At 41.7% G+C, this 25449-nt stretch overlaps 1 protein-coding gene across 1 annotated transcript; it reads right to left on the bottom strand.

The window, feature by feature from the left end:
- Window positions 1-1017: 1017 nt before the first annotated feature.
- On the bottom strand, window positions 1018-25116 carry DIRAS1 (DIRAS family GTPase 1). Its single transcript, XM_033953677.1, has 2 exons — window positions 25038-25116; window positions 1018-4567 (listed from the first exon to the last, which is right to left on the bottom strand). Exon 2 carries the CDS (start codon window positions 4542-4544, stop codon window positions 3948-3950), a length of 597 nt encoding a protein of 198 aa, XP_033809568.1. The 5' UTR covers window positions 4545-4567; window positions 25038-25116; the 3' UTR covers window positions 1018-3947.
- Between the last annotated feature and the right edge of the window lie 333 nt (window positions 25117-25449).

The following is a 25449-nucleotide window of genomic DNA, read 5'->3' as shown; positions in this document are numbered from 1 at the left end:
ATGTCTTTCAAATCTGCTCCAAGAGTTAATGGCTGCAAAATGCCCCAATAGCCATAAAAAAAAAATGCCAAGCATTCCAAACAGACTTCTTAGAATAAGAATGCCTTTCCTTTTAGAGCAGAATTATGAAGAGAACCAGAGGCAATGTCACCTTAAAGATGCAAAGACAGTCTCATGATGCAGTATATATAATAAATAAAAGTAAAATGAGTATGTTAGGATCCATTTGTTTTGCTAATGTTACTGGCACATTAAGAAGAGACACAACATTTATAATCCCAGTGCCAGGAGTCTGGCAGCACTATAGTGGTAAGTAGTATGCTCCACTGTTTCTTAAAGATAAGAGCCGTAAGATTTGAAGTTAAATCAGGCTATGGATATTTCCCCTAGTAATCCTAACTGTATTTTCCCATATATGCTGCTTTCCTATAATTACTGTAGTTTTACCCCAGCCCTTTTGTATCAAGTTAGTCTTTGTCCGTTTCTGTCTAGTTCTTAACCTGTAATATAAATACTATGTTTTTATCACGTACATTGCTTAGAAGTTTTATAGGTGATATTATCAAATTTTAAATAAACCTGAAACTACTCCATATTACGGCGAGCATCAGCAGGTCATACTCTACATGCCCTGGCTTAGGAGTGAGGCTCATACTGTCATGGTATACACAAAAACTAATTCACTTGATGGTTTTTCTCAGGGGCAATTTCTCCATTTATACAAAGAATAGAAGATGTGATTCCCTGCTGCTTGAATGACAAGGCTGGAGACACTGGACTCTAGTGGCATACTCTAGTCCAGTGGTCTCAAACTCCCGGCCTGGGGGCCACATGCAGCCCGCCAGGTTCTATTTTGAGGCCCTCGGTATATCTGTCATAATCACAAAAGTAAAATAAAACACTTTCTTAATCATATGTCTCTTTAGCTATAAAATGACAATATTATTATTAAGACTTGGCCAAAAAGAAAGTTTTATAAACTATAATGAGTTTTACCTCATACAAAATTGTCATTTCTTTAATAAGACATTAACTATTTTTTTCTGAGGCCCTCCAAGTACCTACAAATCCAAAATGTGGCCCTGCAAAGGGTTTGAGTTTGAGACCACTGCTCTAGTCCCGTTGCTACCGGTAATCTGTCCAAATAGATGTAAGCACAACTCTGAACTTCACATTAAATTAGCTCAAAAATTCCTATTTTTTATATACGAGGGATCTTCAAAAAGCTTCTGCACTTTTTTTATTAAATATTTCAAAAGCAAATTACAACACTTTTCCACATAATCACCCTGTTTTGCAATACATTTTTCTCAGTGTCCTTCTTAATGCCAATAGAAAAGAATGTTTTTGGTTGAGTGAGAAAATATGAAAGTGCATAAACTTTTTGAAGAACCCTTGTATACATACACACACATATATATATATATATATGTCTGTGTATATATATATATATATATATATACACACACACATATATATATACTGCACCTGTATATATATATATATATATATACATATAAACACACACACATGTACAGATGCTCACAAAACGTTTACAGTGACCCCAGCACTTGCCCCATATTCTAAGCTACCAGTATCTCAAGTAGTCTGTCTCACTGGAACTGCCGTACCCTTTCTCCTGCTGCACAGCCGATTACAGCTGTTTACTGAATCTGCCAACTCAAGCAAGCAAAGTCAGATGATCAGCTGCCATCTTCCACAGGAGTGGACAGGCACTCACTTCAGCAGAGTGGGCACACATGTTGTTGCATATATTTACATGCTGCCTGATTGAAGACATCACTTTCTTGGCCTATGTGTATTATACATGTGTGTGTATATACTGTATGTATGACAGCAATATTTTATTTCATTTAAATATCACCTATCCCAGCATTTCTAAGCAGTCAGCAGCATGTAAATTGATATAGAAAAGTAGCTTAATGGTTCAAACAGCAAGCTGAGAACCAGGGTTCAAATCCCACTCTGGCTCCTTCAAATCTGGGGCATTCACTTACCCTTTCATTGCCTCAGGTACACACTTTGATCAGAAGTCCTCCAGGAACAGACCACCACCTATTATACCTGAATGTTAACCTGTCTTGTGCTACAATTGAAAAAGGCATGAGCTAAATTCAAATATAGATATACCTGTAAACATGCCTTATAGTGAATATACATATCACTAATAATAATTAGTAGAGCATTCTTAGTTTTGGTCTGTTTAAAAAAAAAAAGCTATTTTAGAGGAGTAGGATATGACATCCTTCCCTCAAGCTCATATATTACATCAGTTGCTCCAGTATAAATGTCCACTGTCAGCAGTATCTTTGCTCTGACTACAGAAATCAGAAGCAAAATATACTCTCTTTCTGCCTATTCAGTTAATCAAATTCCTAAACTACTCCAGGAAGCTTATCTTAGATTTTTTTTTTTTGCGGGGGGATGCCAAAATCCAACCCTCCTCCCACATTTTAAAGTCCAAATGTGAAGGGGAGTATCTACCTTTCCAGTTCATTATCTACGTATTTACGCAGTTTCTTTCAAGAATGCATTGGATAATCTGAACAATGCCAGCGTGTAAGGCAGCCCTTTAACCAAGCTATGGATATTTCTTCACGGTATATTTAATGGGAAACAGCAAGATATGCATAACTAAGGTTCCACAAACTGTGTCTATGATGACTTGGTGAAAAAGCTCTATTAGAAGGTTCAGTTAGCATTTGGACTTCTTCAGAAAATGATATCAGTCACTAGAGAAAAAAAGCGGTGAAAACACAAAACTGCAGTGTTACAGGTAACCTTAGGACATCAGGGTTTTGTGTAAATAGCTTATCAGCATCTACACCACATTCAAAAGAACCTCTAAGGCAGGGGTGTCCAACCTGTGGCCCCGTGAAGTATTTTTTGCGGCCCCGGTCGAGAGCGATGCAGTCTTTTCCTTTGCTGCCATCGGGTGTTTACCGTCTTGCCAGCTCCCTCCTCTGTCTTGCTGCAGCATTTGTGCAGCCCCAGAAGCATTTTTTTCTGCCAATGCGGCCCAGGGAAGTCAAAAGGTTGGACACCCCTGCTCTAAGGGATGCTCCTTCCACAAGAGGCATTTCTTGGCTTGGGGCACTTTCTCTACCAAGAAGAGCTTCTCATTCAGAAAAGATGTTGAGGGATGTTTCTTCTAGTAAAGGTAATGCCACACTCAGGGATGGGTTTTTTTTCCATAAGAGGTACAGGCAAGCTGATAGATACTTCATCCACCCAAAGAACTGCCATGCTGAGGGGAGTCCTCTTCCATCAGAGGCAATTCCTGGCTCAAACACATCCCTTTCCACCAGGAATATCATGGTCAGGGAAGGCTCCTTCCATAAGGGGCAAAAGGTTCTCAGGAACCCTTCTAGAAATAATATCTCAGTTGTATAGGTTTCCAATATCAACAGAGAAGCACGGTTCAGGGAGGCATTCTGATGTGGAATAAATTGTTTAACACAATGTAGCAGAGTAGAAGTCAATGATGGTAATTTAGTTGTGGAATTTGGGTTGGGGGAGTCTTGTTATGCATTTGTTTTATGTCTATATTTTATTAGAAACCACTTCGAACATTATGAATAGCAGCATATGAAGTTTAAATAAATAAATATGATAGATAGATAAATAAATAAATCTTGTTAAAGAGGATAGTCTTTTCTCTTATCATATAAGTCCAAGCTCGTTGCATGGAAACCTAACCTCGCATAAATTCAGAGAGAGTGGGAGAAGTGATGGAAGTAGAAAAATACAGATGGGAATGCTGCAAGGAGAAGGTGCCAGGCCACTAGCCAGGGCAGTCACAGTGATAAAATGCTGCAAACAAAGATTGTTGAATCTGATGCTAGCATTCCAGTTTCTAACTAACTGAAAGAATAAAAAAAAAAGAAATAAAAAGAAAAATGATGGGAATGACTTCTCCAGCATGTCTACATGAGGCTGCACTTCCCTTTTATCCTTTCTGCTCTCTTCTGCTTGCTGGACCTCTTGCCATCAATGTTGAGGCTCATGGTCCTCTTTTTTTCCAGGTTGAGCAACTCTTGGAACAGTTCCTTGACATTGTAATTCATCTTTGCCGAGGTCTCCATGAACGCACATTTCCACTCCTTTGCCAAAGCTTCACCTTCCTTGGTCTCCACTTCACGCTGTGTCTCATCACACTTGTTGCCCACTAGCATAACAGGGATGCTCTCTATGCTGTCCTTGATCTGTAGGATCTGCTGGTAGATGGGCTTCAGCTCTTCAACAGACTGCTTGCTGGTAACAGAGAAAACAAGGATAAAAGCATGGCCTTTAGAGATTGAGAGTCGCTGCATGGCTGGGAATTGGTGGCTACCAGTTGTATCAGTGATTTGCAGTGTGCAGACACTTTTATCACAGCTGATTACTTGCCGATAGGTATCTTCAACAGTGGGAATGTAGGTGTCTCGGAATGTCCCTTTTACAAAGCGCAGGACCAGGGAGCTCTTCCCAACACCTCCAGCCCCAAACACCACCACCCGATAATCATTACTTTGCTCAGGCATTGTAATGGAAGCTTCATTCACACCTATAATACAAATTGGAAAAACATAATGAGTGATGGAAATAACAGCAAATTATTTACTTCTGAAAAGGAGAAAACAGAGTCTGTTATTAAAACAAGGTGCTTGTGTCACTCAAAAATAACTCTCCAGGATACAATCTCAAAAACAAGTCAGCCAATGCTAGCCACTGCTAAAAAGAAAGTTAGCCCTATAGAAAAAGTAAGGTGGGTACAGCTATACAGGAATGTAAGTCTAATTGTCACTAAAGGGGATTATAAATTAGCTTTTACTACACTTCAGCATGAGCTAGCCCAGACCTGTAGAGAGCTATCAACTGATCTCCACTAATGGGAATTATATCCATTACTACACTGAATATAAGAATTGCCACACCGGGTCAGACCAAAAGTCCCATCTAACTCAGTGTTTCCTGGCAGAATCCCAAAAAGTAGCAAGAATCCTTGCTACCTACCCCAAGAAATAAGCAGTGGTTTCCATTGGGTCTACTTTAATAAGGATTTATGTACTATGCCTCCAGGAATTTGTCCAACTTTTTTATACCCAGATCCACTAATTGCTTTTACCACATCCTCTGATTCAAAACAAACAAAGATTAGTATACCAATGCACAGGTTTTCTTCTATGCAACCCCCAAACATCTCGGAACAAATCCCCCTAACCTAAATCCATCCAGTATCCTTCCCCCTTTCCCTGCATACAAATTCCATCAACATTAGCCCTCTTTCTTTCCCTCCACCACCTTTTTCACACAGCAACGGAAACGCACCCCACAGCAACAGAAACGGGCCCCCTCTACGGCAACGGGCCTCCACCCGGCATCGACAATGACAACAACTCCGCCCCCCCCCCAGCATCGATGGATGGCAATGCGGTCTCCCCCCGACATCAACGTTAAGGCGGCTGGCTTAACTCCATACAGATCTCACGATGAATGCGTCTGCCGGAAGAAGTAAGTGACATCTGAGGGGGATGGACCGGCAGACGCAGTCATTGCGGGACCTTCTTGGAGCTGCGTTGGCCGTGTTGCCATTGATGCCAGCGGTTGGCTGCATTGCCGTCCATCGATGCCCGGGGGGAGGGCAGTGTTGTTGTCTTCATCGGGTGGGGGCCCGTTGCCATGGAGGGAGAAAAGAGGGGGGAAGCCCATTGCCATCTGAAAAAAAAAATGGCATGGTAAGTCATCCTTCAGCAGGCCCCCCTAACTATTTCAGGCCCTAGGCATGTGCCTACTGAGCCTATTGGTTAATCCTGCCCTGTGCTTGATATGAGAGAAGATGTTGATGGTGACTTTTGAATTTGCATCCTCTAACCCAGGGTTGTCCAACACCAGTCCTCGAGGGCCACAATCCAGTCGGGTTTTGAGGATATCCCCAATGAATTTGCATGGGATCTATTTGCATGCACTGCAGCCTTTGTATGCAAATAGATCTCATGCATATTCATTTGGGAAACCCTGAAAACCTGACCTGGTGAGGGGCAAGGTTGGACACCCCTGCTTTAACCGGTGGGGATATAAAATTCAAGTGTGAGCTTCTCTTATGTCTGTTGGTTGGGAAGGAGAAAAAGTCATTTAGGGGCTAAACCGAACAGTACTTTAAAGCAGAAGCATCTGAACTTAAACTTCACACGTGCCTCCATCGGCAACCAATGCAGGAGTTAGTAGGAAGGACTTACATGGTCAAACTTCTTCAACCCAAAGATCAGTCTGACCACTGCGTTTTGCACCAGTTGTAATCGCTGTATATTCTTCTGGGTAATTGCCAGATAGGCAATGTTACAGTAGTCAAGTTGGCTCAGTATAAGGGATTGAACTAGAATTCTGAATGAAGAAGCATCAAAATATGCTCTGATGGACTGAAGCTTCCAGAGAGTAAAGAAACCCTTTCTAACCAAAGCGTCCACCTGGTCTTTCATGGTTAGGCCCTGGTCTAGTATTACACCCAGAACCTTCATAGTTTGTTGAATAGAGTAACTAAGTTTATTGATGCACAATGAAGTTTTTGTATCAAGTGGGTGAGATGAAGCTACAAAGAATTTTTTTTTTCTGAGTTAAGCTTCAGTCTAAATTCTGTCATCCATTGTGCCATCAACTCTAATACTTCTGATGCCATGGGAGTAGCTTCAAAGAGAGAGGTAGCGAATGGGATGGAAAAATTATGTTCTTACCTGTTAATTTTCTTTCCTTTAGACACAGCAGATGAATCCAAAGACTAGTGGGATAGGACACATCTACCAGCAGGCGGAGATAGATAAACTGATTAACAGGTGGTCCTATTGGCTGGCACTCCTCCTGTTTCACCAGTATTGCTCCTTGCCCAAGCATCCGGAACTAGTAATATACTTAGCATGTAAGAAAAAAAAACCTTCTTTCCCATCAGAAAATGCAAAGGTAGCAACACAGAAGACCACGAACAACCACAATGAAACTACTGAAACTCACGAAACAGAAACCAGAAAGGGGTGGGGCTATGGATTCATCTGCTGCTGTTGATAAGGAAAATGATCGTAAAGTCATCTGCATAGCTGAAAACTTTTATCCCCAGCTGGGTCAGTTGCGCACCTAATGATGACATGTAAACATTGAAAAGCAGTGGGGATTAGTGGTGACCCTTACGGAACGCCAGATGGATTACATAGAAACATAGAAGATGACAGCAGAAAAGGGCTACAGCCCATCAAGTCTGCCCACTCTGCTTACCCACCCCCTGTCTATGCCCTAATGACCCAATTTCCTTATCTTGACCCTCGTAGGGATCCCACATGGGGATCCCATTTATTCTTAAAGTCTGGCACACTGTCTGCCTCGATCACCTGCACTGGAAGCTTGTTCCAATGATCAACCACTCTCTCTGTGAAGAAATACTTTCTGGTGTCGCCATGAAATTTTCCGCCCCTGAGTTTGAGCGGGTGCCCTCTTGTGGCCGAGGGTACCTTGAGAAAGAAAATATCATCTTCCACTTCGACACGTCCCGTGAGGTACTTAAATGTTTCGATCATGTCTCCCCTCTCCCTACGTTCCTCGAGAGTGTAGAGCTGCAATTTGTTCAGTCTCTCTTCGTACGAGAGACCCTTGAGCCCCGAGATCATCCTTGTGGCCGTCCGTTGAACCGATTCAATTCTGCGCACATCTTTACTGTAATGTGGCCTCCAGAATTGCACACAGTACTCCAGATGAGGTCTCACCATGGCCCTGTACAACGGCATTATGACTTCAGGCTTTCGGCTGACGAAACTTCTATTGATACAACCCAATATCTGCCTTGCCTTAGATGAAGCCTTCTCCACTTGATTGGCAGTTTTCATGTCTGCACTGATGATTACTCCTAAATCTCATTCTGCTGAAGTCCTAGTTAAAGTTTCTCCGTTCAAGAAGTACGTCCTGCATGGATTTCCGCTTCCGAGGTGCATGACCTTACATTTCTTAGCATTGAAGCCTAGCTGTCAGGTTGAGGACCAACTTTCCAATGTAAGCAGGTCTTGCGCCATATAATTCTGTAAACTGCATTCACTTACTATATTACATAGTTTGGCGTCATCGGCGAATAGTGTTATTTTACCTTGAAGCCCTTGAGTCAGATCCCCTATGAATATGTTGAAAAGGAGTGGACCCAGGACCGAGCCCTGCGGCACTCCACTGGTCAACTCCGATGTTTTAGAGAGGGTACCATTAACCACCACCCTCTGAAGTCTGCCACTCAGCCAATCATTGACCCATGCAGTTAGTGTCTCTCCTAACCCCATCGATTCCATCTTGCTTAGCAGCCTGCGGTGTGGGACACTGTCAAAAGCTTTACTGAAGTCCAGGTACACGACGTCCAAAGACTCTCCCAAGTCCAACTTTCTTGTTACCCAGTCAAAGAAACTAATGAGATTGGATTGGCAGGACCTACCCTTGGTGAATCCATGCTGACTGGGATCCCGAAGATTCCCTTCATTCAAGATCGTGTCCAATTTGCTTTTAATTAGTGTTTCCATGAGTTTGCACACTATTGATGTGAGACTCACCGGTCTATAATTCGCAGCCTCTGCCCTGCAACCCTTTTTATGCAGAGGAACGACATTAGCTAATTTCCAGTCCAGGGGAACTTTCCCCTTACTTAGGGAGAGATTGAATAGCTCAGCCAACGGTTTCGCCAGGACATCGCTCAATTCTCTGAGCACTCTTGGGTGCAAATTGTCTGGTCCCATGGCTTTGTTCACCAGGTATTGGAGAGATTGTAATTAAAGCGTACTTGGTAGGTGTGGGACGTAAGGAAACCTTGGAACCAGTTTAGCACCTCACCTCTGATACCAATTGCATCTAAGCATTGTAACAATTTCCCATGGTCCACTAAGTCAAAGACAGAGCTCATGTCAAATTGCATAATCAGGGCATTCAGGGCCCTACTAAACAAGAAACGTAAATTATCCAAGATGGCCGCAATTACTGTCTCGGTGCTAAACATAGTTCTGAATCCGGATTGAGTTTCATGTAAAAGAGAGAACTGGTCAAGATATTCCATCAATTGGGTATGTACCAATCCTTCCATGAGGTAATTATCACTCTTAAGAAATACAAACTGATCTCCACTTAACAAAAAATAAATTATAAACTAACCATTACTGCACTGCAGTGCAAGCTAGCCAAACAGAAGAATATAATCTGATCTTCACTAAAGAGGATTATGTTGCTTCCTGCAGTGTGAACTAGTCACCATTAAAGAAGACTATGGGGTTCTTTTACTATCTGCCACAGGATACATTTTATTCCTATAGGCCTCCTGCAGATAACATGAACTAATCTTTAGCAAAAAAAACCCAAAAAAAAACCCCCAAACAAACCCTAAGAGCTACCAAAAGCATCTATTTCAGTCTAGCAGCAGAAAGATCAACAATGCAGTGTCTCCTATATCAAACAACAGGGAAGGCTTCCTGACATCAATTCTGAAACCTTTCTGGACATATTGAAATCACATGTGCTCTTCCTGAATATCCCAAATTTTGACAGTATAGTTCAGGGCAGCAGACTGATTGCAGTGCTATATAATGTACTAGTATTTTAGCCTGTTACATTAACGGGTGCTAGAATGTATGTCTTTATTTCTGTCTCTCTCTTTCCCTCCCGCTGTCTTTCTTTCTGTCTGTCTCTCTCCCTGGCCCCCTTTATCTGTCTGTCTTTCTGTGTCTCTCCCTGCCCCTGTGTCTTTCTTCTTTTCTTTCTGTCTCCCTTCCTCCCGCTGTCTGTCTTTCTTTCTATCTATCTGTCTCTCTCCCTGCCTCCTATGCAGCAGCATTTCTCTCCCCCCACTTCCCTGTGCAGCAGCCACAGCAGTATTCCCTCCCCCTCCATTTCCCTGTGCAGCAGCCACAGCAGCAGCATTCCCTCCACCTCCATTTCCCTCCCCCCCCACACCACTTCCCTGTGCAGCAGCAGCGTTTCCCCTACCTCTCCTTTCTCTTCCCACGGTCTGGCCGTCTCCCTTACTGCCCCCCCCTTCCCTTCCCGCGGTCCCGACAAACCTGCCGATTCCAGCAGCGTGTGCAGCACTCTACACACGCTACTTCGGGGCCTTCTACTGCCCTGATTTACTCTGGCACGTCCGCGGTGGGGGCTTTGAACAAAAAAATGAACTTTGTCCCGCTGCGAGACAGAGAGATGCATGGTAAGCGCGCATGCGCACTCTGCCGAGCACGGAACTACAGATCAGGCAACACGGCATTAAGAGTGCGCATGCGCGCTTAGCGTTTTATTATTATAGATGGGGAAACCTCTCACTATTTGCAATACATTTGTATGAAATAGGTGAAGTATGAATTTCACTGTTTTATAAATCTGTAGAATTCATCACAAAACTAACATTCATTTACCAATGACCTATAAACTGCTCAACACCCCCATCTAGGCAGATTACTTTATCCCATACATAATCAAGTCACAATAAATGTGGCGCAGTGGCTATAGCCTGAGGTTGTGGGTTCAAAGCCACGCAGCACCTTGTGACCCTGGGCAAGTCACTTAATCCCCCCATTGCCCCAGATACATTAGATAGATTGTGAGCCCACCGGAACACATAGGGAAAATGCTTGAGTACCTGAATAAATTCATATAAACTGTTTTGAGCTCCCATGGGAGAACAGTATAGAAAATTGAATGAATAAATAAACTTTTTTGGTCCTTTTCCTTTATTCTGCAGCCTCCTTCAAACCCTTCCAGATAGCATGCAAGGGTAGCACAGGGGTCTTGCTGATCCAAAACCTAGGGGGAGGAAGGAATACCCCCCTTCTTAAGTAGCAGCAGCCACTTTTATTTCCTGAATATGAGCCCAGTGCTACTACAATGTACTGTACTTAGTCCGGGTACCCTAACAGCACAGTGTGCATCACTGCAGCCCGAGTTACAGAAATGGCAAACAATCAAATGAAAGTTACCGTGCTCATTGAAACAAATTCACGAACTATGCAATTACTGTCGATCCTGCTTTGCAGCTGGCATTGCTTCTGTTGAGTCACTACAGTGTTTGACTAGTGAGACCTCGGGAAACCCAGCCCTTCCACATTCTTAAATTACAGGTTTCCAAGAACCTTTTATACTTTCAAATTCTGCTATAAGTACAACAAAAAGAGAAATACAAAGCGGAGGCAGAAAAACATGGGTCATTTCGTATCAACTGGTCCAATTTTGAGAATTGTCCATGCTCGACCTCCTCCAAATTGAATAACATTTTGTGTTGACATTCACTAGGTTCTCAAACTAAATCGTGCAAATTTGGGGGGCTAGATCTCTATTGGTTTGAGACTTACAGGCAGCTGCATGGAGGGGAGTGCCATACTCCACATAACACAAAATATCCATTTTGTCCAGGCGCTGCAGCTGAACAAAACCTGCCAGGGGACTAAAAGTTTTTCGATTAGTACAATCCCTAGTACTATGTTCCTGTGCAAATTTGGAACCTAATATCAGCTTGCCTCCCTTTTTATGGGACAGCAAACTATGTAAAAATGTTACAATATGAAATTTACGGCCTACTTTGACTCCTCATTTCTCCTAACTTATACTATGATTCAGGCCATGACTACTGGTTCAATTATGGCCTTTGACATACTTCTAGGATTTGCACTAGGCTTTACAGCCAACTAGAATCAAAGCTTATGACACATCTTGCTTTGTTTGCCATGTGCTTTTATAAATGACCTCTCAAAATGGACATTAAGGGCCTGGTTTACAAATGGCCCCAACACCCATAGAGATTTAAAGGGCTTTGGGGCTGTTGCTGCGTGGCAGCCGCTAGTGCGGCTTTGTAAAACAGGCCCTAAGTTGTACAGTGTTATTTACTGCATGCAAGCCTAGACATGCAAAAATATCACCTTTGTAAGAAACTGTGATGTCATATCAAAATGTCATGTTAGCAGCATGTTGAGGCAGAGATTTTGGGAACATGTGACACCAATATATCTTTTATGGCACAATGGTTGCCTTGATGGGCAGGTCTTGGACCATCCTGATGTCTTATTTATTTTAATGAAACTATGACTTAGGTATCCTATTTGGGTCCAGGGTCAGAATTTGTATTTTTTCCCTTATGACTAGAAAGTTCCAACTTCTGCTTCAGTTGCTTCTGCAAAGGGTATTAATCAATACATTTTTGACATTTATCATTTGCTGGTTCTTGTTCAACCTCAGCAGGAATTAAGTCACTAATAGCTGCAATGACCCCTTGGGCTTCACTGAATTTATGCATGGCATAACTCAAAGAATTTTGCCTGCTAACCCACTGAATTTTTAAAGGGAGAATGCCACGTGATGTAAAGCTGGCATTGAAGTTTTCAGCTGCATTAATGGAGTCATCACTACCAGAAACAGATTGATAATCTTCTACTTCTTCTTTCCATTAAGGTCTTGCCTACAAAATGGACAAAATGTTTGGCCTGGTTTAAAATTTTGTTTTGTAATAGATTTCAGATGATCAGCTCTAGCAAAGTGAGTTGACCGCAGACCTTTGACATTTTTGAAACTCTGCTTCGTGAATGGATTACAGCAGGATTTCTGTAGAAATTCAAATTTGGTCAGAACCAAAGCTTTGTGACAAAAATTCCACAGATAAACTTGAACATCTAGAATGTCTTTTTATTAATTTTTAATCTTCTGAAGAGAAATTGTTGATGGGCTTTAAGCTACGTTAGCCAGAATAAAGACCTGATGGTTTCCGGCATTCAAAGCTCATGAAAAAAGACCTACTCCCGATTCTCAACGTTTCCACTCAGAATTTTGGGTTTAAGCTGCACTGTTTTTTTGAAAAAATGCTTAAATGCTTTATACATGGTGGTCAATCAGTTCATGGGAACCTCCCATTAGTCAAAAAGGAGTTCACCAGGGTGTATCCGCAGGATTTACCCATTAACATCATACAGTACCACCCTGATAGTGATTTAATAAATAAACACTTTTTTCAAAAATAATTACAGTGCTGAGTGCAAATCTAATTAATAAGAATTCAAACATTAAATAGTATGAAGTCACTTGAAAAAGTTTCCCGTGATCAATGGCATAATAATCAATCAGTCCCAAAAAATCAAATCCAACTGAAATGGGAACCTATCTTTTTGAAGACCGCAAACATCCACTTAATCAAGAAAGTCCATTGAAGAGGTTGCCTCAGCTGATCGCCCTACAGAGCCCCGTTTCGTGGCCTTCCTCAAGGGCAAACTCAGGGACACTTCCCGCTAGGCTATAAATTGAATAATGCTCCACAAGAATGCAACATTCAAAACCATCATGAATCCCAATACTACAAGGACTTGATGTGTTGTTAACCTGTATAAGATAGAATAAATGATCTCCTAAAGATAGCAATAATAAAAGAAATGTTATAAGTTTTCCTTGATTTGTTTCACAACACAACAAAAAAACAGAAGAGATGTCTGTTGAACAATAGGGGAAACCGCCCCAGCTATTTTGTAGAAAGGAACACATGGAAATAGGATGCCTAAGTCACAGTTTCATCAAGATAAATAAAACATCAGGAAGGGGCCAGAATCGGTCCATCCAGGTAGCCATTGTACCATAACGAGCACAATGGTGTCACAGGCCAGGGCATGTTCTGCCTCAACATACTGCTAACATGACATTTCAATATAACACCACAGTTTCTTGCAAAGGTGATACTTTTGCATGTCAAGGCTTGCATGCAGTAAATAAAACAGAACAACTTAATGTCCATTTTGAGGGGTCATTCATAAAAGCACATGGCAAAGAAAATCCTAGATATACATCAAGGGCCATGACTACTGGTCCAGTTATGGCCTGAATCAAAGTATAAGTCAGGAGGCGTCAAAGTAGGCCTTAAATTTCTTATTGTAACATTTTTCACATAGTTTGCTGGCTCTTAAAAAAGGAGGCAAGCTCCTGTTAGGTTCCAAATTTGAACAGGATAAGTACCAGGGGTTGTACTAATCCAAAAACTTTCAATACCCCGACAGGTTTTGTTGGGCTGCAGTGCCCGGACAAATTGGCTGTTTTGTGTTATGCAGAACATGGCACTCTAAAGGTGATCTCCATTTAGAAGCCTGTAAGTCTCGAACCAATAGAAATTCAGTTTTGTTTTGAGACCCTAGGAAACATCAACATAAAGTGGTCTCGTCGAGGCCAGCGGGACTACACTCACCGCCTGGATGGCCAGAGACTGCGAAGAAAGCTTCTTCGGTAGCTGACCGGAACCTGAAGGAGGAAGAGGAGACTTAGCCGGAGCCGAGGTCTTCAAGGTCGAGGCCCCCGAGGCCTTTCAGGTCGAGGGAGACTTTCCCGGGGCTGAGGTCTTCGAGGCCGACGTTGAGACTGAGGCCGAGGTCGAAGTCGAGACCGGGGTCAAAGCAGGAGCAGCCTCCATGGCATAGAGCTCCGCAATTCTGGCCCTGCGCCGCCGAAGAGCCCTAGGTTGAAGCGTGGCACAACGGGGACAGGAGTCCGTCGGGTGATCAGCACCCAGACACAAAATACACCAGCGGTGCAGGTCTGTAATGGAGATAACCCGACCGCACTGGGAGCACTTTTTAAACCCGGTAAGGGGCCGGGACATAAGTTAGTCAGACGGCCGCAGCCACGTGAAAACAAACGGCCACGGCAAACCGTGAGTCCCCGGTCACCGAGACAAAAGGGAAAAAAGTTCACGAACAAGTAGAAAAACAATTTAACAAAGCGCACAGCGACTTCCGATAAAAATAAAGAAGCCGCGGTGCTAGAAAGGCACTTAAAGAAACGCAGAGAAGAGAGACAGGGCTTTCTGGCTTCACGGAAAACTAAGAACTGAAGACCACGAGGAGGGGATGCGCCCTCTAGTGGAGCAGGAAGGCACACGCATGCGTGGGCAGCACTAGCAAACTTTGAGATCTTCAATCAAGTTTGCTTGAAAAGCTGGCCGCGACAGGGCTCCGTGGATGACACACCCACATGTCGAGAATATGCTGCCTGCTTGTCCTGGGATAAATAAAGTTTTGCTCAATTTGAAGGAGATCAAGCATGGACCCCTGGTCCACTCGATATGGAATGTCCAACCTTTTGGGTTGAAAGTCAAACAAATCAACTTTGGCTCTTGGTTTCCTCTCCTTAAACCCTATTTGATGATGTGTGAGATAAAAAGGTTGATCAGTACATCGCCCCAATAACCAATCCTAATCCAATTCTGTTTCTGAAGCCTTGAGCTAAAGTTGAAGTACTAATGTGATTGAGATTACTCAGAACCAGCTTTAGGATAGAATGTACAGAATAGTTGCTTGGGTGTCATGTAACCAAAAAAATGCTACTGAAAGCTTCACATGGCCCCCTGCCAATCCAACCCACTCCCTCTGTTCTAAGCATGCTCATATCTGAAGTACTACATTGCTCCCAATCTTCCTCTTTGCAGAATAAAAGAAGCATCACATGGTCCACTGCCAAACTAACCCATTCCCTCTGTTTGGAGCTCTGTGTGTCTGGAGGGCTATCACTCCCTATGTCGAGTTTATGTCCTCAGGGCAACCCCTGCCTTGGGTCTCACCCATATCAGAATCAGCTTGGAATTAGTGGATGTGTCATCCTTTTTTCCTTCTCTACCAACATTCTAGCACCTGCCAGACACCTCCTACTCTCATTCACTAGTATTTAGATGGTAGGTCTGGAGCCAGCTCTAACTGAGACAGGAGTCAAGGCACACAATGCTGTGAACCCATAGGGATCTGCATTTCTTTGAAATGTCACAGGAAATGTTGACATTTTCCTTGTCATTGGCCAAACAAACACAAGAAGGAAACCCCTCCACAAGACTATGTTCTCATATGTTAGAATAGAGGATACACTGTTCACAAAAAGTGCAAACTATTGTCATGCAAATAGTATATGTTCCCAAAAGAGCATGTATTCTTAATAACATTGCTCTAGTAACTACAAATGAAAGAAAACCCCCTCAAACACAAATATTCCCAGAAATGAAACATTTTTCAAGCTGCATACCTCTGCTGATTCCAAGTTTTGAGCGATGCTGTAATCCAATCTGCTAGTCTTTCTCAGAATAATTAGAGAAATTAAATAAAAAATGGAACTGCCATGCAGAGAGCATCTAATTCAGTGTCTCTCAAACTGTGTGCCACGAGAGATTCCAGAATTTTATTTTATTTTTAAAAATTCCCTTCATAAGTATACACTAGAATACATGGCATGTACCTCAAGAGTCTGTCAATGTTATGAGTGTCTGTGTGAGTAAGGATACAACCGCCTAGACAAGCATCATTCTTTGATGTGACTGGTTCTTGAAAACTAACAGCGAGTATTTTTTTTTTTTTTACAGTAATTAAATTGTTTATTAATTTTATAAAAACACATCTTACAGTAAGATAACAGTTAACAGATTATCCTATATAATAAAATCTTAAGCGCGCATGCGCACTTAGGGTTTCGTGTTCCCTGCCGCCGTGGTGTGTGATCCGTGGCTGTGTTCCATTTTAGAACCCGGTGGCAGGGAACACTCTGGCCACTCCCCTCCTCCTGCCCTCACTCACCAACCGCTGCTGCTGGAGGAAGCGCAGGCAAGCTCTCTCCCAGCGGCGCCAGAGCCGCATTATCGCCACCCGATTGCCGGCCGCGGTGGCCGCCGCTGCTGTGAAACTGCCCAGTACTGCTGCCGACGCCGCTCTTCAAAGGAGCCTGGTGAGGATAGCGGCCGCCTGTAGCAAACTTCGCAGGTCGCTCAGCACCTCAGTAGCACGTTTCCTCTGACGTACGCGATCGCGTCAGAGGGAACTTGCTACTGAGGTGCATAGCGGCCTGCAAGGTTCGCTACAGCTGGCCGCTATCCTCACCAGACTGCAAACGAACATGCTGGACAGGGGGAGCAGGTAAGGGGCGCTGATGGGCCGGGGAGCAGGGAAGAGGGACAGGGGGAGCACGGAAGAGGTGCTGATGGACGGGGGAACAGGAAAGAGGGACAAGGGGAGCACGAAAGAGGTGCTGATGGACCAGGAAGCAGGGAAGAGGGACAGGGGGAGCACAAAAGAGGTGCCGACGGACTGGGGAGCAAGGAAGAGGGACAGGGGGAGCACGGAAGATGTGCTGATGGACCGGGGAGCAGGGAAGAGGGACAGGGGGAGCACGGAATAGGTGCTGATGGACCGGGGGGCAGGGAAGAGGGACAGGGGGAGTACAGAAGAAGTGCTGCTGGACACGGGGGAGCTGGCAACAGGTGGTGGTGAACAGCGGAGGAAAAAGAGACAGAAAGAAAGAAAGACAGACAGAAAGTAGCCAAGGAGAGAGAAAGAGAGAGAGAAAGACAGACGGACACATCTATTCTAGCACCCGTTAATGTAAGAGGCTTAAAGACTAGTTCATCAATAACATTCTTGAAAAACACTTATGTACTATACAAAATAAAAAATTCCCTCTGGATTTGTATGTAGAATATGAAATCTTTAATATGGTAGGTACACACTATTATTAAAGTTGTTTAACATAAGAATCTAATGGATCCCAGATTCCTATAAATCTTTGATTCATTTATTTTTTCCTGCAAGCATTTTCTCATATTGGTAATACAGACATAGGGTCTCCCACCAAAACGGCATATTCAACCTATCCCATTGTTTCCAGTTCCTAGTAATCATTTGCAAAGCCGGAATTGAGACTTCAAGACCCCCAGAATCCAATATTAATGGACAGTTTAATACAAGATGATCTAACGTTCCAATTCCTAACTGGCAATGCCAGCACCTACTAGAACGTGTAGAGTCTGTTTTTTGTCATCTTACTGGAGTCCAAAATACTCTATACATTAAATAGTATAAAGTCTGCCTCATTGAAGCTGAGGCTGTACATCTCACTCTATGATTCCAAACCCTAGGCCACTGAGTTTCTGAAATATTAATTTGTAACTCCAAATATCTTGCAGGCTTGTTTTAGACTTTTTAGGTTCATATTGCCTTATTACTTTGTACCATGTGGAAACCTGATGTCCAAGGAATTCTGCTTGAAAACATAAAAATAACAAGCTCTGCTGTCCATCTAAAGAATGCCATTCAGGAATTCCTTTTGGGATAGCTTGTTTTAATTGTATCCATTTAAAGTTTTGCTTCCCCAACAAATCGAATGTCTGTTGTAACTGGAAGAGGGATGCAAATTTATTATTGGGACATATGTCTTCTAATGTTCTAATTCCAGCTTTTAACCAATCCTTCCATAAAATTTTAGAATTCCCAATCTTAATTTTAGAATTTAACCATAATAATTATCCTAACTTGAGCAACAAAGCAATCAAGGTTTTCTTACGTGAACTTGGATTTTCAACTCTGACAGAATTTTTTTTTTTTTTTTAAAAGAGAATGACTGCAGATGGTAGATGATGAAATGCGCGTTTGCATGTCAACTATCAAGCCTCGTCTTGAGTTAATTTGCACTCAAAAACAAGCATATACACTGCATTGATTAGCAATTCTATTCTATCTAGTTTAGACCCCCCCTGCTTTTATCAAGCCGTGTTAGGGTTTTTATCGCCAGGAATTCTATGAGTATCGGAACTTTTACTGCAGTGGCTGGTGATAAAAAAAACCTTAACACATTACATGTTCGCTGTGTTCTATCTCTATATTGTTGCAGTGTAACATAATGTTGATTTTTATAATTACAAAATTCTAATAAAAATTTATTGAAAAAACCCCCCAAAACTCCTAACATAGCTTGATAAAAGGGGGCGTTAGTGTTACCTTTGTTACAATTACTCATACATAGCTTAAAGAACTTTAAATAAATAACTCAAATTTAATTTTTTATAATTTCATTTATAATGTGCCGCAAAAAAAACATTTGCTCTGTTTAGTGTGCCAGAGCTAAAAAAGTTTGAGAGACGCTGGTCTAATTCAATCTTTTGAGTTAGGTTTTCTGCTCCCCAGGTTGGCTGGGTGGAAGCAATCACAACAGCCTATGGGATTGAGGTAGGGAAAGTTGCTGCTTAAGGTCAACAGTTGTTGAATGTAGGACTTAGCACTGCAATATTCCAAACGATCTTATCCCATGAACAGAGTTGCATTGAGCAGACTGGATATCCTATGGGCTTAGTGGAGGAAATTCCCCAAGCTGTTGTGAATGAAGGATTAGATTCCAGCCCTGGTTCCAAGTTAAAGGAACAAGAGGAAAACTCTTGGCTCCAAATCCTCCCCCCACCACCATACAAAGGAATGAACTGAATGGGTTATTCATGATTTGGAGCAAATTGGCAATTCTGAGCACAGTGCACGTCCAAGGAACCTGAGAACTGACAAAAAAAAAAAAAAGAAATGTCTGCAGTGCAGAGGTATCTTATGGTCAGGCAACAGGAATAGTCCTGACACAAAGGGCTCCTTTTACTAAGGTGCGCTTGCGGTTTTAGCGCGTGCTACGATACCACATGTGCCAAACGCTAATGCCTCCATAGAGGTTGCGTTAGTATTTTTCGTTTAGCGCGTGCTAATCTTTAGTATGCGCTAAAAACGCTAGTGCAGCTTAGTAAAAGGAGCCCAAAGTGTTAAGTACAAAATGGAAAGCTTTACACTGATATAACATAGACTGAAACAGATGTTGCAAAAAAAACAACAGCTGGAGTAAAAAGGGGGATTGCAAAATTCAGGTTGCAAACCATCATCTTTCGAATCAAATACTCAAGAATACAGTTAAAATTATAGTAAAGTTGATAAGAAGTGAGCATCAAATATCTAGTGTACTAGAGTGAAATATGAAACATCTCAAGTTAACAATGAAAAGGTATGAGCTAATCCTAAATAAAAATATTACATATGCAGTGAAAAGTGTTTGTATTATTTGACATGGGACAATATTATATGCAAAGACTACTGAAGATACCAGTCTCAACTAGCACTGTTCATTATTTATTTTAAAAAAAATCCTTAAAATACAGTTTCTTTAATAATTTAAAATCACACAATATTCATTTATATCATGTGTTGAGAATTATTAACCAACTTTATTAAGATAGTCACTAAGGTGGATGTTTCAAGTTCATTTATAATTTACTACCCCATCCATCAGTAGGGCCATCTGCGCAACCAACAGGTTAAAAAAGGGGGGTATTATTATAGAAAAGACAGATATGACAAAGTGGGAAAGGGGGAGAACAATGACTGTGCTAGGATATGGGGGATATGTACATGAGGGATGGTTGATGTGCCATTCGATTATTCCACTTCCAGGGCCGCTGGAGGAGAAGGGCTCAATGATAGGCATCTATGAAGAGGAAAATTTTCAGACCAGTTTTAAACAGATTTAGGGATGTTCAAGTTCAAGTTCAGGTTTATTTTGATTAATCGCCTATATAAGACTTTCTAGGCGATGTACAATAAAATACAGATTATAAAAAACATAATATCATATTAATATTACAAAACATCCAAAACATCAGCACAAGTAATTATTAATTAATTAAATAAAGTAGAGAAGATTTCTCTTTACCTAAAAATTAACAAAACATAACAGGGAGGAAAGGAGGGAAGTGGTTACAATATTTCTCTTAATAGAGGGTAAGGACATATGGAAGGGAAAGACAATATAAAGGAAAAAAAAAAGAAAGGAAATTAATCGTTAAAAGCATCGTTAAATAAAAAAGTTTTCAACAATTTTTTAAAGGAAATAAGATCTTTTTCCTTTCTGATAAAAAGTGGCAGGGTGTTCCAGAGTTGAGGAGCTAGTACAGAGAACATATCATTTCTCCTTGTTCCAACAATTTTTAGTGAAGGGACCAATAATAAGTCTTGCTGGGAAGATCGAAGGAGTCGAGTTGTACAATAAGGGGTTATCATTCTAGATATGAATAATGGCGTATTGAACAATAGTACCTTGAAAACTAAGAAAGCTATTTTAAATGTTATCCGATGATTGATAGGTAGCCAGTGCGATTTGATAAGAAGAGGAGTAACGTGATCGTATTTTTTTCCTTTGTGTATAAGTTTTATGGCAGTATTTTGGATTATTTGAAGTCTTTTCTTTTCTTTTTGAGATATGTTATACAGTAAAGAATTACAATAATCTAATTTGGAAATTATCATAGAGTGGACCAGAATATTAATAGATTTTGGTTCTAGAAAAGATGAAATAGATCGTATTAGGCGTAATTTATAGAAACAGGATTTTACCGTTTGACTTATATGATCATGGAAGGATAGATTCGTGTCAATGATTACACCTAAAATTTTTATAGATGATACAGGTTCTATTGGATTATTTTCAAGCATAAATGGTGAGATAGATGTAATATCATTTTTCCATGTAAATAACATAGTTTGTGTTTTTTTAATATTTAATGAAAGTTTATTGTTGTAAAGCCAGTTTTTTATTATATCAAGTTTAGTATTAATTTCTGTAATTTCATTATCGTTCTCTGGGTCAATTGGGTGAAGGAGTTGAATGTCATCAGCATAAGAGAATGAAGTAAAGCCCAGTGATTGACAGATAGTAAGTAAAGGTGAGAGAAAGATATTGAATAAGAGTGGAGACAGAATAGAGCCCTGGGGTATACCAAAAGGCAAGGTGTAAGAAGTAGAATGATCTTCTTTCATTATAACAGTTGAGAGTCGATTAGAGAGAAAAGATTTAAACCAGTCCAGTACCTGTCCTCCGATACCTATAGATTCCAGACGATTGATTAGGATAGCGTGATGTCTGTAGCCTTTGGTGCTCTGGTAACTTATTCCAGAGTTTAGAACCCTGTATTGAGAAAATTGAATGTCTGATGTTGGCATAGACTAGTTCTCTATCACATGATGTTGTGTTGAGGATCTGAGTGATCTTGATGGAATATAAAGTGTTGCCAAACAAGAAAAAACCCCAGTTCCCCGTGTAACTAATTTTACAGGCTAGCAGTAGTACCGGTAGCTGATAGGTTATATATGGTAAGAAAAAGGCAGCCAGAAGAGGAGTCACAGGATCATTTCATGGCTTATTAATGTCAATGACAAAAAACCACAATGGAAATGTTCAGTAATCTTGGTGTGTGATTTTATTTCACAATTTAAAGAAATTTGTGCGATGGCTCAACACGCATGTGTTTCACCCAATACGGCCTACCTGAACCTTATTATTAATGCAATGTCTCTTGCGTGATGTAGCCTATAGTTGACGGAAACTCAGCAGAATGCAATGGATGCTATTTGAAGACCCTTATAGACCTCTGCACGCACCAGAAACAAGAAATGAAACTGCCCACAAGTTATCATTTTGGCTTGATTTTATGCAATTTGGTGCCATCTACTGGGCTATCTTTTACACCCCTGAGGGAGGCCTATTCGGCCGAAACACGGACTATGTTGGGGTCCAGTATATAGTTTATTACAAAGAACTGTCTTTGCCTGTCACGTTTTATTTAAACATACATGTATTTTTAACCTGAATTTGTTGATATTCTAATAAACTAATTGTCCTTTCCCCACTCCCTGTTTTTGCTCTCAGCTCACACGTGGGGTTGTGTTTATTCCTTTGTATTGTAGGATACACCATTTCTGTTCAACCTGGCAAAACTGCTTTTTTTTTTTTTTTTAGCTGTTGTGAGTCTGAGGTGTACTAGTTGAGTGGATCTATGGGTTGAAGTGGAGGTGTATGTAGTAGATGGGGCAATGGTATCAAAAGCTCTCTGGAAGCTGGTATTCCAAGTGATAACGATCTTGCAAGTGACAGGACTGTGAAGGAGCAAAAGTTAAATTTACAGCACCTATAAGGGATTCAGGAGTGAATTGGCTGAGATCTCGGAATGAGGTAGGTTGGAATACAAAGTGATCTGCATGCCCTTGGATAGTATATGTAAGAGATTAGAGAGTGGTCAGTCCATGACAGGGGTAGTAGAGAGGAAATAGTCACAGAGTAAGTGGAAGAAGCTGAAGAGGGAACAAGATGTGAGTGGCATAGTTCACATTTTGGGTAAGGTTAGGTAAAAAAAAAAAGCACCAATAGATCTTGAGTGAGAAAGGAAGTAGAATCAGAGGTGGATGTTGAAGTTACCTAATATCACAGAATATAGAGAAGAAGTGTAGTGATTAGTTAATAAGTTCTATAGTAATTGAAAAGAGTGAGACAGATGTTGAAGAAGAACATTTGATGGCTGAGAAGATGATAATCAAAATTGTAGAGATTCTAGAGAGGTTTGGAATGTTGAAAAGAATCGATTCTAGAGAGTCTTAGGTTGGAGGAGCAGATAATAACAAGTCCTCCACCTCGGCAATCAAGCTGATTACCGAGGTGATAATAGTAAGCTGGGGGAATTGCCTGATTGATGTAAGATGAATCTTGTTTCAGATAGTCAAGTTTTTGTGAGGCAAAGAATGTCCAACTTTTGGGAGGCGATGAGATCATAAAAAAATATTGGTGCATGGAGCATGTTTTCAGAAGTCTGACAAATTTTCTACACGAGGACTGTGGGGTGGGGGAAGAGGCAGGGGGAATAGGATACAGAAGCCAGGAAGAGGAAGCAGCGGCCCTTGACCCCAGAAGGATGGAATCAAGGCAACAGATTATGAGGAATATTGTTTGTTTTTACTCTTGTCTTGAGATATATAGTACATGACAAAAAAGGATCAGAAGGCTGAATAACCCCCCAACAGCAGGCAACCTACATATTATAAAAGCAACTTACATACCAAAAGTCACAATCACGCCCACAAACTTGTTTCTAAAGACAGTCAATCCAGGTCACAAGCACCTGGCAGGAACTTAAAAAACAGAGTTTCTATGCTACTGGCACCTAGAGATAAGCAGTAGCTTTCCCCAGGGTCTACCTTAACAGTTCTTCCAGAATTTGTTCTATCCTTCTTTAACCCTAGATACACTGATTGCTTTCAGTGCTTTATTATATGTTGAGTGAAAGAGTATTTCATTTTGTTTTAAATGTACTACTGTGTAACTCTCATGGTATATCCAACAATAGATGCTTGATGACACTTTTATGGAAGAGTTCATACAAAATCAAACACTATTACAACTCCATGAGATGTAATTAAATCTTGTAGAAAAATCACCCAAACTGCAATTTTTCATCTCTAGTTTTGCTATTCAAAATTTGCTTCTAAGCTATTTGCAGGTTTCTTCAGCTAATTGAAGAGTCCTTTTACTAAGCAGCAGTAAAAAGTGACCTCAGCGCTTTTTCTATTTCTTGTATTAATAGCCATGCAGTAAGGACTCATACACTATTCCCCACAGTAACCAGTTAGCATGCGGTAATGTAGTTGCACTGATTAGAGCAGGAGCACTCACCCTCTCTGCCTGCCTAAACACCCCCCTATAAAAAAATAATTTACATTTTTTTTAATGCAGTTAGCACTTGTACAACCGACACTTACTGCAGGACAATGAACACATCCCAAGGTCACCATTTTAAGCTGCATTAGGTGTAGGTTAGTGCTTAATGCAGCTCAGTAAAAGGAATCCTGGTTTTGCTTATTTATACAAATATATATATATATTCAACCATAAAATGATCCATAGAAAAACGGCAAACAGTGTGCATGGGTAGTCTTGCAAATACTATCTTCTATTTGTTGGGCTTGAGTGCATTATTACACCTAGAGAGCCAAACGCACTTTTATTACATGGACTTTTCTAGTTTAAAAAAACGGCAATTCGGGTATGGAAGCTTAGGTAGAAAGTAACACCATAACCAGAGTAAGAGAGGATTAGGTAACATTATTAAAAGGGTAGGCCGAGGAGAGGACGGGGCTCAAGCAGGGCAGGGAGGAGAACAAGGTAGGCAAAGGGGACACAATAGACAGGGCACTCAAAAAAAATAGCAAAGCCAAGCTGGGTATGTAGAGAAAGATAGGCTCAAAGTAGATAAGTCAAGGGAAGAAGCAGAACTACTAAGTCAAACGCATCTACAGCGAGCACCCCTGTCACGCGCATTCAAGAGCCCAGACCCTCCCCGTCCGTGGTCCAGCGTCTCTCCCTCCACCTGCGCGCCGACATCCCTTTTCTTTCCTCCTCAACCCCGCCCCTCGCCGTCCTACCTTGTCTTTGAAATCAGCGGCGGCAAGTCTTACAATCTGCCCGGCGCGGCCCCGGCCCTTGCCTTCTGCCGCAATTTCCTGTTTCCGGTGGGGCGGGACGCGGTAGAAGGCAAAGGCCGGGGCCGCGCCGGGCAGATTGTAAGACTTGCCGCCGCTGATCTCAAAGACAAGGTAGTAGGACGGCGAGGGGCGGGGTTGAGAATGAGGGGGGGAGGGAGTTAGAGAGACCGATAGATGGGGGGGGGGGGTTTGATATGAGAGAGAAATGCCAAATCGAGGGGGGGAGGAGGTTGAGATGAAGAGAGAGATACTAACGTTGAGGGACATGACCAGCTTGGGGGTAGAGAGACAAAGAGAGATGCTGCCCTGGGGTTAGAGAGATGAATGAGGGGGAGGGAGTTAGAGAGAACGA

This window comes from Geotrypetes seraphini, chromosome 8 (genome assembly GCF_902459505.1).
Source record: "Geotrypetes seraphini chromosome 8, aGeoSer1.1, whole genome shotgun sequence".
NCBI lineage: Eukaryota > Metazoa > Chordata > Amphibia > Gymnophiona > Dermophiidae > Geotrypetes > Geotrypetes seraphini.
Note: the sequence above shows the minus strand (reverse complement) of the source record. Positions and strands in the feature narration are given on the sequence as shown.